Source organism: Mustelus asterias, unplaced genomic scaffold (assembly GCF_964213995.1).
Source record: "Mustelus asterias unplaced genomic scaffold, sMusAst1.hap1.1 HAP1_SCAFFOLD_1801, whole genome shotgun sequence".
In the NCBI taxonomy this organism is placed as follows: Eukaryota; Metazoa; Chordata; class Chondrichthyes; order Carcharhiniformes; family Triakidae; genus Mustelus; species Mustelus asterias.
In genome coordinates, this window is record NW_027591746.1 from 58,218 (window position 1) to 73,900 (window position 15,683).

The 15,683-nt window shown below is 42.7% G+C and overlaps 1 protein-coding gene across 4 annotated transcripts in view; it reads right to left on the bottom strand.

The window, feature by feature from the left end:
- The window catches only part of e4f1 (E4F transcription factor 1), a 43,587-nt gene extending 28,104 nt beyond the window's left edge, over positions 1–15,483 (bottom strand). The window contains exons 1-7 of one of the 4 annotated variants that reach the window (XR_013496640.1): positions 15,367–15,443; positions 8,472–8,626; positions 7,780–7,870; positions 6,586–6,803; positions 5,744–5,864; positions 4,745–4,924; positions 1,134–1,285 (exon numbers count right to left, since the gene is read on the bottom strand). Coding sequence is in view for 3 of the 4 variants with exons in the window: in XM_078206807.1 (XP_078062933.1) it covers positions 1,134–1,285; positions 4,745–4,924; positions 5,744–5,864; positions 6,586–6,803; positions 7,780–7,870; positions 8,472–8,626; positions 15,367–15,430 (981 nt within the window). In the remaining variant the exon portion in view is untranslated. Of the gene's footprint in view, positions 1–1,133; positions 1,286–4,744; positions 4,925–5,743; positions 5,865–6,585; positions 6,804–7,779; positions 7,871–8,471; positions 8,627–15,366 lie in introns of all 4 variants that reach the window. The other 3 variants (XM_078206807.1, XM_078206808.1, XM_078206809.1) reach the window with 3 other exon arrangements.
- Between the last annotated feature and the right edge of the window lie 200 nt (positions 15,484–15,683).

The window sequence follows — 15,683 nt, forward strand, 5'->3', positions numbered from 1 at the left end:
TAGCCAGCTGGAAGCAGATCTTCTTGCCTTCCAGGAGTGAGAATTCTGAATCTTGCAGTGGTTCACTGGCTAAAAGCTAGAGGCCAGCAGTGGCATTATCTCTACCTCAAGGGCTGCTGGAAGTTACAAGGCTGAGAAGTCAGAGTTTCAATTCTCCAATCAAAGGACCAGCATCACATGAGCATTCGTATTTTCTGTGCTAAACCTTTGGCAGGGGAAGGTTTTAAGGAGGTTTGTTTGGTTGGAACATTTCATATAGTTGTTAAGGTTTATACAATATCATGGTTGTTTTTTTCTTGTAATTGGTAAAAGCTATTGCTATATGTTAACTGTATTCTGAAATAAACTTTGCTTGATAAAAGCTCCCTGGTTGCTCATTTGAATCATATCTGAAGTGAAACATCTCATGTTTATCCTAGCCAAATTCAAATTGCAAAACTTATGATCCAAGCGTACTTCATAAAACACTTTGAAGTTTCTGACCTGAATTATAACAATGGATTTACTCACACACCCCAGAGGAACTTCAATACTACAGTTGAGTGTCGGGTTAGAATTTTATGTTCAAGGTTCTAGGGTTGGATTTGAACTCACAACCTTCCGACTCAGAGGTGAGAGTTCCACCCAAGAAATAGTGAAGCTGCTTATTAAGTATTTTCAATGGAGGAAGAGAAAAGAGGCTGGTCAGGCTACCTAGTGATGAATAGTAAAGAGGAGAAATGTCCAGAAGGATACAGTTTTCACAAATTATTGAGCAAAAATAGAAAAGTCAATCAGTGGAAGTCCTAAGTACTAAAAGAGTTTGGCAGGGAGCAGAAGCGCTAATTAGAATTTGCTAACATTCTCTGGAAATGAGAATTGGCCCACAGGATTAAAGAATAGCAAATCCTGTTCAAATTCTATAGCAATTAAAGAATAGCAATGCTGTTCAAGAAAATAATTACAGGCATCTTCATACCATTGCCTGTAGGTGAACTGAATCATCAAATTGTCAGGTTCCACTTAATAAGATGAAGATGAATTATATCTTGTACAAACGATAAGCTTCTTTCTATATTAGCTCCCTTTTAATTCAACATGAAAGGGGATAACTTTGTAAACACAATATATCAGAGTACGTTGGTAAGGTTTACCCCTGGTTTCTGTTCAACCTCAGGATCCAGGCCATGGCTCAGGTTATGTACCTGAACCTCCTCGATGTTTCCCTCAGAATTTGTCAGTACATTGATCACAGCTGTTGTTTCTGGGGAATTTGGTGTTGCCAGTTCTTCAATCTGTTTGCTTACTGCAAGTTAAAAAGATAATGATCAGGGGAGCAGGAAGTGAAGAAACACTTCCTGAGCATTACATCACTTGAACTCTCAGTTGCTTTTTAAACAAATGCAAGGTTCACCAGACCATTTTCCTCAATAAAATAAACACTGCTAATGGCTGGTGATGAAATCTGGCCATCTGTGACAGAGACCATGGTACCACCAATAACCCCTTTCTCCTGCAATCCCAAGAAAAAAGGAAACAGGTGGGTTTCTAATACAATATTAATCAACTTCTTATATGTGCTGTCTAACATTTTTAATGGGGCATCTTGGTAAATTTACCTGTTACTTTTGTATTTTTAATCAACTTTTCCTTCAACTGCTTGACCACAGCTGAAGAAAGTAGCTATCTAACATGTGCAACCAGGTGGTCTCAATAGACTACCATATTTTTCGCTCCATTTTTTTGAACACAATTGAACCTCTGCTCAGCATTGCTCAGACTGGAATAATATATAACATAGGAACAGCAGGAGGCATTCAGCCACTTGAGTCAAAGAACAATACAGCACAGGAACAGGCCCTTCGGCCCTCCAAGCCTGCACCGATCATGTGTTCCTAACTAGACCAGCCGTCTGTATCCCTCTATTCCCAGTCTGTTCATGTGGCTATCTAGATAAGTGTTAAATGATCCTAGCGTGTCTGCCTCAACCACCTTGCTTGGCAGTGCATTCCAGGCCCCCACCACCCTCTGTGTAAAAAACATCCCCCACATATCTGTATTGAACCTTGCCCCCCTTACCTTGAACTTGTGACCCCTTGTGTTTGTTATTTCTGACCTGGGAAAAAGCTTCCAACTGTTCACCCTATCTATGCCCTTCATAATTTTATAAACTTCTATTAGGTTGCCCCTCAACCTCCGTCTTTCCAGGGAGAACAACCCTAGTTTACTCAATCTCACCTCATAGCTAATACCCTCCCTACCAGGCAACATCCTGATAAACGTCTTCTGCACTCTCTCCAAAGCCTCCACGTCCTTCTGGTAGTGTGGCGACCAGAACTGGACGCAGTATTACAAATGTGGCCTAACCAATGTTCTATATAACTGCAACATCATATGCCAACTTTTATACTCTATGCCCCGTCCAATAAAGGCAAGCATGCCATATGCCTTCTTCACCACCTTTTCCACCTGTGCTGCCACCTTTAAGGATCTGTGGACTTGCACATCCAGATCCCTCTGTGTGTCTATACTCCTGATGGTTCTGCCATTTATTGTATAGCTCCCCCCTGCATTAGATCTACGAAAATGCATCACTTCACATTTATCTGGATTAAATTCCATCTGCCATTTTCCAATTTTCCAGCCTATCTATATCCTGCTGTATTCTCTGACAATGTTCATCACTATCCGCAACTCCAGCAATCTTTGTGTCATCCGCAAACCTACTAATCAGACCAGCTACATCTTCTTCCAAATCATTTATATACATCACAAACAGCAGAGGTCCCAATACAGAGCCCTGCGGAACACCACTAGTCACAGACCTCCAATCAGAAAAAGACCCTCCACTGCTACCCTCTGTCTTCTATGGCCAAGATGTGGAGATGCCGGCGTTGGACTGGGGTAAACACAGTAAGAAGTTTAACAACACCAGGTTAAAGTCCAACAGGTTTATTTGGTAGCAAAAGCCACACAAGCTTTCGGAGCTGCAAGCCCCTTCTTCAGGCGAGTGGGAATTCTGTTCACAAACAGAGCATATAAAGACACAAACTCAATTTACATGAATTTCATTTACACTGTGGTATTCATGTAAATTGAGTTTGTGTCTTTATATGCTCTGTTTGTGAACAGAATTCCCACTCACCTGAAGAAGGGGCTTGCAGCTCCGAAAGCTTGTGTGGCTTTTGCTACCAAAAAAAACCTGTTGGACTTTAACCTGGTGTTGTTAAACTTCTTTCTATGGCCAAGCCAGTTCTGTACCCATCTAGCTAGTTCACCTTTGATCCCATGAGATTTAACCTTTTGCACCAGCCTGCCATGAGAGACCTTGTCAAATGCTTTACTAAAATCCATGTAGACGACATCCACGGCCCTTCCCTCATCAATCATTTTTGTCACCTCCTCAAAAAACTCAACCAAATTTGTGAGGCATGACCTCCCTCGTACAAAACCATGTTGGGTATCGCTAATGAGACTATTCAGTTCTAAATGTGTATAGTCTGTTCTGCCGTTCAATTAGATCACCCAACAACATCCACAATCTTTTAGGAGTGAGAGCGCAGATTTCCACTACCCTTTGTACGAAGAAGTCCATTCTGACATAATCTCTGAATTGCCTAGCGACAACAGTGGGTAGCAGGGGGCAAAGTGGTTAATACTGCTGCTTCACAGCACCAAGGACCCGGGTTCAATTCCAGTCTTGTGTGGAGTTTGCACTTTCTCCTGTGTCTGTGTGGATTTCCTCCAGATGCTCCTGTTTCCTCCCACAGTTCAAAGATGTGCAGGTTAGGTGGATTGGCCCTGCTACATTGCCTCTTAGTGTCCCAAGATGTGTAGGTTATGGGGATTAGCAGGGTAAACACGTGAAGTTGCATGGGTAGGGCCTGGATGGGATGCTCTATCAGAGAGTCGGTACAGACTCCATGGGTCTTCTCCTGCACTGTAGGGTTGCTACGATACAACTATGATACAACAAGGGTGGCACAGTGGTTAGCACCGCTGCCTCACAGCACCAGGGACCCGGGTTCAATTCCGGTCTCGGGTCACTGTCTGTGCGGAGTCTGCACGTTCTCCCTGTGGTCTGTGTGGGTTTCAACCGGGTGCTCCGGTTTCCTCCCACAGTCCAAAGATGTGCAGGTTAGGTTGATTGGCTGTGGTAAATTGCCCCATAGTATCAGGGGGATTAGCAGGGTAAATACATGGGGTTAAGGGGCCTGGGTGGGATTGTGGTTGGTGCAGGCTCAATGGGCCGAATGGTCTCCTTCTGCACTGTAAGGATTCTATGAACTTTAGGGTTATGCCCCCTTGTTTTAGATTCTTAGTTTCTATCTACCCTATAATTTCCTTTAGTCATTTTAAATACCTCAATTTAGTTCACCCCTTAATCTTCTCTACTCAAGGAAATAGAAGTCTAGTCTATGCAATTTGTCCTCATAAGTTCTACCCTTTCAGTTCAGCCTCAGTTACATTCTGGTAATCTACTCTGCATCTTCTCCAAAGTATCCCTGCCCAGAACTAAGCATGATACTCTATTTGGGGTCTAATCAGAGCTCCGAACAACATTTAAAAAGAGAATTCCCTCCCATTATACCCTACTCTCTTGAGATAACAGCAAATCCTCCAATAGCCTTTTTAATTGGGAACTCACATGAACCTGCTTTCTGATTAGTCTGAGTCTCAATCTGCTCTAATTCACATTTAAAACCGCCTCAATCCAACAGATTCTAATGGATCAACATGTTGAAGAACATGTGGTGTGTCGTACCTTCCTGAATCTCAGGTTTATTCACTGGCTCAGGCTCCTCCTGGTGGGGTGTTGAAACAAGTTTCATTTGCTGGAACTTTACTTTTTCTGTACAGGGGGTGATGGCCTTCATATGACGAGTGAGGGCTCCAGATTCTCGGAAACTCATCCCACACATCCGACATTTGTAAGGCCGTTCATCTAGGGAGAAACCATGACAGATGTCAAACCTCCGGTCTAGATCAAGTACGCTGGACATTTGCAACCCCTCCTGAGAATTCCTGAGAACGGTGATTTTATACCACTGGACTGCTGAACAATTGAACATCTTTGACTTACAACATATCAACACATGGACTGATCAAATAAAATTAACTTTTGCAAACGGAACACCAGCTCTGAATTTACTGGAAATCTGAATGAAATTATTCCAGAAATGCAATATGTGTGCAGCATTAACACCAGCACAAACCAACTGGACCAAATGGCCTGTTTCTGTGCAATAAATTATACGCAAAGCAGTAAAGATGTCCTCAAAATAGACATGGAGAACATTAGAATTACACAGAGGACTTGGTCTTTGTCAACAGTGTGCATGCAAAAATACACAGATGACAAGCAACAGAAAGTGGGGAAAGAGAAGCACAATGTAATAATTAGGGTAAATCAGTCTGCGAGGAGATACTGAGTCCCACATAACCAGGTAGATTGACTGAAATCAGTAGGGAGCCAATTAATAATATAGGGTGCTGTTCAATTTGTGATGGATGTAAAGTGTCAGATCCTCCATTGCCCAGGGAGGGGGCGACACAATGAGGAGATTAAAGGACCACTCAAACCCACAAGCAGCCTCAACAAAGATCAGAGAAAAGTGTCATCAGCATCCAGTGAACCAGACACTTTAAAAATGGTCAATGAGGTACGGAGGAAGAAAGACAGCGGCTAAGAAAGCACTCACTGCTCACTGAAATGCAAATTGTGTTACAGCCAGACCCAGCCGCCTTGCCTGCTTTTTCTCACCTGTGTGCCGTCGGTTGTGTCTAACTAAAGATCCCTTTGTTCTAAATGCCATCCCACAAATCTTGCATTTGAAAGCCTTCTTGTCACTATGGGTAACCATGTGCGCCTTTAGGATGACAGCCTGCAAGTACAGCATGAGACCCTCTGAAAACAGGCTCCGGACTGGCAGATTCAAGTTACTCTCCTTTGCACACTTACACACACACATATTTCTTAAAATCATGTCAAATTACCAGGATACCTTGAACCTCTGAGCTGATATTTCTGATGCTGTAGAAATTAACTCCATTTACCACATCAATGAGTTACTGATTAGTGGTTTATTATGAGGAAGGGGATTGGGTCTTGGTTCCACAACTCTAACTTTTGCATACCCCATTTTTCAAGGCATCTACACTGCTCAGGGCTCATAAGTAACAGGGTCACACCCTTGGCTACAAAAGGTCAACAGTTCTTACAAGTGTTGTACACAGAGGATGTTATGTATTTTTTTGAATTACAACATTTTGCTTGTTTATTTAAAAAATGCTGCCATGTATTTCTCCCCAAGCTTGCACAGTACACTATCGCTAAGGCAAGGCACAATCTGCCATTGTCACTTAGCCAATAGTTAAATGATGCCCAAGTACTGTGCAGAACAACTCCCTTATACTAGTCCCAGAGGTTTATTAAACCTAAACAGAGATCAAATTGGGGGGGGGGGGGTTTAAAACCCCACCTGAACACTAGCAGAGGGACTGTTCCATTTCATTAACTCTTCACAATTTACACATGCTTGCAGTTTTGTAACTACACAGTCTGCAATTACACCCACTTCCCACGGTCCAGGTGATTTAACTGACCGTTTTGAAGGTCTTTTCGCAGACCTGACACACGAATCGCCCTTCATCAGTTAGAATCATGTCAACTCTCTTCTTTTCAGCCCCACTATCTTCCTCCGTGCTTTTCTGACAACTGTGGCCATCACCTCCATCACTGGTGGGCTGTTCACTCTGCTGCAGCTGAGGGTATTCACACAATTGTTCCTCTGAGATCTGGCATGCCTTGCTGGTTCCATCATCTGAAAACAAGATTATAAATTAGGAGATGAAGTTCAGCACTGCACTGGTCCAAGACAGGTGCAGCTACCCATCCTAAAAGGTGCAGCCCAGTGGCACGGTGGTTAGCACTGCTGCCTCACAGCTCCAGGAACCTGGGTTCAATCCTGGCCTTGGGCGACTAACTGTGTGGAGTTTGCATGTTCTCCCCATGTCTGCATGGGTTTCCTTCGGGTGCTCCAGTTTCCTCCCACAGTCCAAAGATGTGCAGGTTAGGTGGATTGGCCATGCTAAATTGGCCCTTAGTGTCCCAAGGTGTGTAGGTAGATGGATTAGCCATGGTAAATGTGTGGGGTAATGGAGATAGGGCGAGGGAAGAGGGCCTGAGTAAGATACTTTGTCAGAGAGTTGGTGCAGACTCAATGGGCTGAATGGCCTCTTCTGCACTGTAGGGATTCTTTCTATGAAAAGAACCCCTAGTACAGCGTTGACCCTCCAGACAACAGTGACTCTTAGGACAGTGCAGCTTTTAAAGCCACTGCATTATCCAAGTTTCCCAAGCCTTAGCTCCTCAAAATCCCAAATTTGAAAAACAGAAACTGTGATGGGCAGCGAATTTGATCTGGAATCTGTGCTCGAATTCACCAGAGTTAATGGGCTCGCTCTACTGGTTCTAAATGAAATGAGCATGGGCAGCCTCAATCCAGTTCATCTCTAGCCACATTACAAAGCTATGCTTAATTAGCTAAATCATCCACAAAGGCACAGGATAGCTACAGTCCAGAGCATTTGTCTGATGTCAGGATTGAGAAATATTAACAATACACTGAAATGGGAGCTATACGCTGCACCTGAACTATGTCATTCCTGACCTGGGAGTGCTTGATGCCAGCACTGGATATCTGATATGGCAATTGTTCTAATTCCCAGAACTGAAACCCATCACTTGTGATAAATTTCACAGAAAAAAAAAAGAAAATCTTTCCTGGAATTCCTCACCTGAGTGCGATTTATTGTTTGTTTCAGGCTGTGATAGGGAAGCCACGACCAACTGCGTGAGAGTAATTGCCGAGTCCAAGGACACCGACTCCTGGAAGCAGAGAGGGGGGAAAGAGATTTAAGAGACACAGAGGGCTCCAAGCTGACAGAACCTGCCCCAGTTCCACAAATGTTTCACCTTCCAGCAAAAAGGCTATTCAAACAAAACGAGTATCTGCACTCTTCACCAGCTGAACCCCTTCCCAAAGAGGGAACCTCATGACCAAGGTCCCTTCAAATAATCACCATCCATTCTATGTTTTTGTTTTTTCAGTTACCTCTAAAGTTGGTATGGAGAGGATGGGGAGAGGGAGGAGAGATTGAGAGAAGTTGAAAGAGAGAAAGAAAAAGAAAGGAGGGGGGAATCAGGGAGGGAACAGCCAGAAAGGGAAAAAGAGAAAAAGATTATAGAGCACCCTTCAGGACATCAAAAGAAGTGTTTCACAGTCAATAAAGTATTTTGAACTGTAGTCACTGTGGTAATGCATGAATAATAATAGCAAGATACATATGATGGAGATACAGGCAGGGAGGTGAGGAGGGAGTCATGAAGAGACTAAAAAAGAGAAATGGGCAAGAGCAACAAAAGCAGGGAGAAGAGGAAAGTACAAAGATCGACTGCAGATAAAGCTGCAATTGGGAGCACCAATTACCTTGGGAGTTGCCTGGTGGACATGCAGATGGTCAGAGTCACTAGTGGACAGAGTCTGGATCCGCTGGCACACTTTCTGCAGTTTGTGGGTAATGAAAGCCTCCAAGTTGCAAAACTCTGCCTGACAACGGCCACACTTGTGAACATCATGCTCTTCTGCAACGAAGCTCTAAGAGTTAGTGCAACAAATATATCACCCTCATCACCCACCCAGAGACAATACAACAAATATTACTTGACTGAGACTGATAGACTTTTGTTAAACAATGATGTCAAAAGTTACAGAATAAAGCCAGAGCTGAGGGACAGATCACCTATTATCTAGACAGGCAGAACAGGCTCAAGGGACCAGTTAGTCTTACTTCAACGATTACTGCATTGTGTGTTACATCAGGGATAGTCAATGTGTGTTCCAAAAAATTTGACCAACTTTAAACAATTCTTTGAAGAACAAAAGAGCAGATAAGATAAATACATTGGAAATAACTAATATAAAAATGTATGAAAATCCATAATGTACAAGATAATGTACAAACACCTATGGCAAAAGTAATATCACAAGTAATTAAGGGAAATGGGGGATCTGAATAGACAAATTGTTAAAGAACAGAGAGCAAAGGAAGAATGAAGCACTGGACTAGAACTTTATTGTATGTGATACTTCATAGATTGAGTAAGAACACAATGTTCTGAATTTGGGGATTGAGGAAACATTATTGAAATGAACTGATGCCTGTAAATGGGGGGTATTGCAAATTATGAAGACTGTAAAAAGCTACAGGGCATTGATGGAATAGCAGGATATGTAGGTAGGTGTAGATCAGATGTAGTTCAATGTGTAAAGTATTGAAGCCAATCATTTTCAAAGAATTGATAGGTAAAGGAAATGCAGTTTTAAAAGGCAAGATTTTAACTGGCATATTGAAACCCCAGTGTTTTGATAATTGGATACACCTAAAACAAAAATCATGTAATCTTTCATTTATTCACTGCGTCAGCGACTTGTTCTTTGAATAAACTGACTGCTACTTTTACATGCACTTCAAAATATACTTCCATTGGTCATAAAGCACTTTGGGATGTTCCAGAATCTCCATGTGGCATTGCTTCTGATGAGAGGATACTTTATTGCAATGGTGATGGCTATTAAAAGGGTGTGACAAGCAGATGTAACAGGAAGAGTGCAACATTATGTCTGCTGAGAGAGCAACAGGCGGATGGACATAAGAGCTATATTAGACCTGTTTCTTAAAACACGCACCCCAACTCTGGAATGATCTCAAGCAAGACCATTAACTCAAAAATAAATGTGAACTCCCAGTTATGAACCAAAAGAATTACACCAGAAGGCTTCATGTTTTAAACAAAACCTTTTGCAGTACAAAAGTTAAACAAAGCCAGGACTACGAACTTAACATTATATACTTAAGTCTGAAAATCTCAACAGTACACTTCTTGTTCTACTGTTACTTCCATCCAAGAGCTGTCTTAAACTTCACATAATCTTTAGGGTTCCTTCACTTCTGCGGCCAAACCAAGGTGTGCTTCAGCTCTCAGGAATTCACTTTGATTCACTTCCATGTTACCTCTATTTGCAAAGCTATGAGATTTTTTGGGGTCCTTCCACTAGCATCCAGTTAGATGACCCTTCAACTCTTGTTAAGAAACTTATGATTGTGAACACCCACATTCAAGCATCAGTCTCACTGCTTTCTTGCTCAGTCACTCCAAAATGAGAAACACCTTTGGTTTTTGATAGCCCTCTTGCTACGAGTCTAGAGCTTCTGGCAATTTTTTTTCTCTGCTTCTGAAAGCTGCTCCTAGGATCCAACTGCAATTGATGGCAGCTTTCTCTCTGCCCGTTTACAAGCTGTTCCCACTCCAGTCATAAAAACACACAGATAAAGCCAAAACATAAGAGTGTATCCCTGTAACCTATCCCATGGTGACAAGGCACCCCGAGATGTCCCAAATAGAGATTTCAACTAAGTAACTTTGTCTTCCAAAGTATGCCCTTTGATGTGAAAATTGTATGGATTCTTTAAGACTTGTCTACCAGTTGCTTTCCAATCTATGACTTGAGAAATGACACGAATAACTTAAACATCTCGACTCGGTCAAGACTCACAAAGGGCCCCATCCCTCATTGTTCACTTCATCCTACCCCTATTAAATAAAAACAGGCCACTCTTTGAACTGCAGTCACTTTAAGTCCGTTTACCAACCTCCCAAACCAGGTGTTTCATTATCTTATTTTTAAAAACTCCAACCCCCAAAATAAAAGTTATATTTCGAAAACATATGATTCACGAAATTAGACATTTTCACAACATTCTCGCAGCCTCTCGCCTTGCAACCTTTGTTACTTGCTTTAAAAACATTGTCAAAAGCTATATACAATACTCAATTGGTTACAATTCCAATCCACGTCGATCTATATTTTTATTCTTGTTATCTTTACCTCTCTGAGGCAATTTAGAGCATTTTACTACATTAAAAGTTACTATAATGTTTACGTATAAACACAATATCTTGCATTTGTGGAGCACTTCATGGGAAAAGTAACAAAATTTGACAGCCAGTCACACAAGGAGATATGAAGAAAGATTGCCAAAAGCTTGATTTTAAATGGGAAACTTAAAGAAGAAAGAGGCAGACAGATTTAGGGAGAGGATTCAAGAGCTTGGAGCATAGGCAACTGAAGGCCGTGTCACCAACAGTGGGGTGAAGGAATGGGGAATACCAAGCAGGCTAGAATAAGGGGATTGCAGAGACCTTGTCGAAATGGAGGAGAAAAAGATGAGATGAGAAAAATTTGAACACAAGGATGTGAATTATAAAATGAAGGTGTGACAGACAGGGAGTTAATGTAGATCAGCTCATAAATGAATACTAATTCTTGATCAGAACCACATAGCAGCTGGTCGCAACAGAATATGGGGAGGCTGCCAATGTGAAATACTGTGAGAATGAATACAAAACCAAAGAAAGTTCATGCATTTTTATAGCACCTTTCAGTCTTAGAAATTCCAAACTACTCCACAGTCCACTAAGTGCTTTTGAAATATTGTCACAACCGCAATGTAAAAAAATGCAGTCGCCAACCTTGTGTGCCAGGCCCCACAAACAACAATGTGATAATTACCACACGTGTTTCTTTTGTAGTAGTTGTTGGCCAAAATACTGAGAAGAACTCCCTTTCTCTTCTTCAAGATAAAATTATGGGATCATTTACTTGCGTGAAAACAAAGGTGCGAGCTCGGATTTGCTTTTCATCCAAAATTTGGCACCTCTGACAGTACGTCATTCCCTCCCATAAAGTACTGGAGTATCAGCCTGTATAATGGGCTCAAGTCTCTGGAGTAGGATTTAAGCCCATGACCTTCAGATTCAGGGAAAGGTATGCTGCCATTAAGCCAGCAGCACCTACACCGTTGCTGTGTATACCTTGATCGGTTCCTTTATGGCCACATAGTTTAACTGCCATAAACTGGCAGTCTCTGAAGATCCACTGCCTCTGCCCCAAGGTCAGAAAAACAGCAGAAAATGACTGGCTGGCTTTTTGTTTTAAAAGAAGGTTTTGACCCGGATTAAAACAAGATCAATTCAAAATTTTAAAGACATTCATGATCCTCAGTCATTGTACTTACTGCTCAAGCGAAGTTAGGTGATACAAGCAGACCAGATTATATTTACAGATAAATGTTATGGTGATGAGGTGAATCTGCCTCAAAGCCACAAAGTTGAATTAATGTTAAGTCAATAGTTAGTAGGATCAATCATGGTTTAGGTTACAGGTCAGATGCCATAATGAAATGTTTGGTTTACTTTCTAATAACAAACATTATTTGAAAAATCAGTTGCCTCCTGTGTGAATAAAACATTTTGAATTAGTGAGCAGTTCATCTATACCTTCCAAATCATTTTCCAACTTTCTTTGCATTCAGGGACTCAAGACTAAGGAACCATAACTGCCAAACTCCCTGCGTCGGATTTTGGGGTGGGGGGGGTTGGGTAACTATTGTAAACACCCAGGCTGAACCCCCCCCCCCGCCCCCCAAACACCTGACTACCCCCACCACCCTTACTGTCCCCAAATCCCTGTGACTTAATAACCCAACTTGTCCACCTGACTCCTAACCCACCTTCGCTGACCACCCTCCCCTCACTCCCCCAACCTCCAATCACCCTCCCCCCATACAACCGACCACCCAAATCCCATCTGTCTGCGTATTTCTTTCACTGAGCAAAAATGTACGGTTTGACAGAGCAATAAACTGAATTTCAAAAAAAAGTTGAGATTTTAAGGAAAGAAATAACTGAGTAAAATTACACTAATAAATTGTTACTTTAAAATAAGTTTCCAGTGGCTGCATATCAGCATGGAGAAACCAGCCTGTGATTGGCTGAGTAGACGCTGAGCATTTATGGAATTAATTCCAAAAATTTTGAAGTTGAACCTTCACTTACACTACGAGGACATGATGGCCACTTAAAATGTCTCACAGGCCACATCCTTGGACAAGCCTGCCTTAGACACTGACCTTCCCCTCCAGCCTGTCAATTTCACTGCACCCTTCAAACTTAGCTGTTACATGGCAGCTAGTGCAGTAATAATAAGGGGGCATGGCATCCTTGAATCTGCCAGAGCTGGAGACAGAAAGGAGTCTTTCAACGCAGGCCCAAGCAACTCTGGCCATCAGAAGTTTCAGTGCAGTTTTCAACACTAAGTATGCATTAAATTCTTCTAATTCCTGTAGACCCATCTCTTTCCACCACTAGTCGGTAATTGTGGCACAAGGTATTCAGATGAAATGGAGTAAGTGTGTTGGAACAGTTAGTCCATAGCATTCAGGTGCAATTCCATCCCCATTTTCAAATCGTACATTTTGTCTCCAGTTTGGCCAATTATTTTTGTTTAATTGGACATTGTTTATAATTAATTATAAAACCTTTGGGCATCTGAAAGGTGTAAGTGGCAAGGAGATTCAAAACTGAGATGTTCTTTCTCCACCATTAGAGGTCGGGTGCAATTACAGAATGGCAATTAGGCAAACTTGCATTTATATAGCCATTTTCATGACCACCGGACAGCTCAGTGCTTTACAACCAACTAACTACTTTTTGAAGTGCAGTCATTGTTGTAATGTAGGAAATGCAGCAGCTAATTTGCGTTCAGCCAACTCCAGCTAACAGTAATCTGATATTTGTGGTGTTGATTGAAAGATAAATATTGGGCTGGACACCACAGATAACTCCATCAACTCATTTCTGAAATAGTTCTATTTACATTCAGATGGGTCTCAGTTTAGTGTCCCATCCAAAAGCTGGTAGCTCCGACAGTGCAATGCTCCCTATTATGTATACACACATTGGCATTTTTATTGTAAAAGTTGACGACATGAAAAGTAAGATTTTGTAGACAGGAATTTTGGACATATACAACATCTTTTTAAATATATATTTGGGTTATTCCACCCTCCTTTAGTTCTAATGGCAAATTTGTAGATCTTGCTCAAGCTGTTGCTCGCACAAATCAGTTATGGGAGGTTTCTGCCTTCAGGTGCATTTCCAGTGACCACCATATGCCATGATCTGGCTGTGGCCGCTCTACCTGTGTTCAGTATTAAAGCACTCAATAAACATGGTGGATGGTATGAGGCGGAGCTAAGAGAGGGAGCAGAAATAGGAGCACGTTTTACGTTAGATGTGCTGGTGTGCTGAAATGTACAAATACTCAGATGTCCCTGTAGATTTAAATGTGGAGTATTGAAACTGAAAGTAAGTTTATTTATTAGACACAAGTAGGGCTTACATTAATGCTGCAATGAAGTTACAATGAAATTCCCCTGGAAATTCACCATGGGTAGCTCAGTGGTTAGTACTGCTGCCTCGCAGCACCAGGGATCTGGGTTCGATTCCCAGCTTAGGTCAGTGTGTGTGTGGAGTCTGCACATTCTCCCAGTGTCTGTGTGGGTTTTCTCCGGGTGTTCCGGTTTCCTCCCAGTCCGAAAAACATTCTGGTTAGATGCATTGGCCAATGAGCAGCACGGTGGCACAATGGTTAGCACTGATACCTCACAGCGCCAGGGACCCGGGTTCGATTCCCGGCTTGGGTAATTGTCTGTGTGGAGTCTGCATGTTCTCCCAGTGTCTGCGTGGATTTCCTCCAGGTGCTCTGGTTTCCTCCCACAATCCAAAAGATATGCTGGTTAGGTGCATTGGCTATGCTAAGTTCTCTCTGCGTACCCAAACAGGCAACGGAATGCAGCAACTTGGGGATTTTCACAGTAACTCCATTTCAGTGTTAATGTATGCCTACTTGTGACACTAAAAAAAACTTAAAACAGGTTAGCAAGTCAATGTATCCACTATTCAGGACTTCATATATTTTATACATGAATTGCACACTTACTTTATGTTATTGGGGAGTGCAGATGGGGGAGGGAGGTGAGCACAGAATGAATGTTTTAAGTTTATTTTATTAGTGTCACAATGAAGTAACTGTGAAAATCCCAAAATGTACGAATGTGGAGTGGGCAGATATAGGTAGTCACACAGGACAGAAATACAAGCAGAGGGAGGAGTGGGCACTGAGGGCGAAGTCTGTGGTAAGGTGGACACAGGGGGGCAGAAAGGGGAGGTAGATATTGGGTTGAGTAGGTAGGAAGTGGGTATGGGGACAGCGGTGGAAGGTGGACTCGAGGACTCTTAATGGAGACTCGGGGTTAAGAATCAGCCGGTAACAAGATGCAGCGGGTCCCGCTTGAAAAGACCGCTCTTCAACCTCCGGCCTTGCCTGGCTGACCCTGGCCTTTACTAAGGCCTGACCGCCTCCGGCCCAGATGTCCCCAGAAAGCGCTGCGGCCAGGGCCTAAGCCAGGGCATCTGGTTACCTTCCTCACCGACGCCGCTCGGGGCCACCACAGGCTGCCTCTCTGCCGTATTCTCGGAATTCATCGGGACTTCCTCTCCCTTGTCGCAAGGAGCACAAAATGGCGGGTTTACGACCTGCCGCCAAGGGTGGAGCCAGTGGGGGAGGGTCCGCGCCACACTGCGGCTGCGCGACGCACGGCACACTGGGAGATGTAGTCCATTAATTCATTACACAACGTGTTTCAAATTACCATTTCCAACTTGTCTTAACATTATGTAGTGACTGGGTGACAATGGGCTCTCAGCTGAGTTCTCATGTCTGTTTTGCACCTGATCA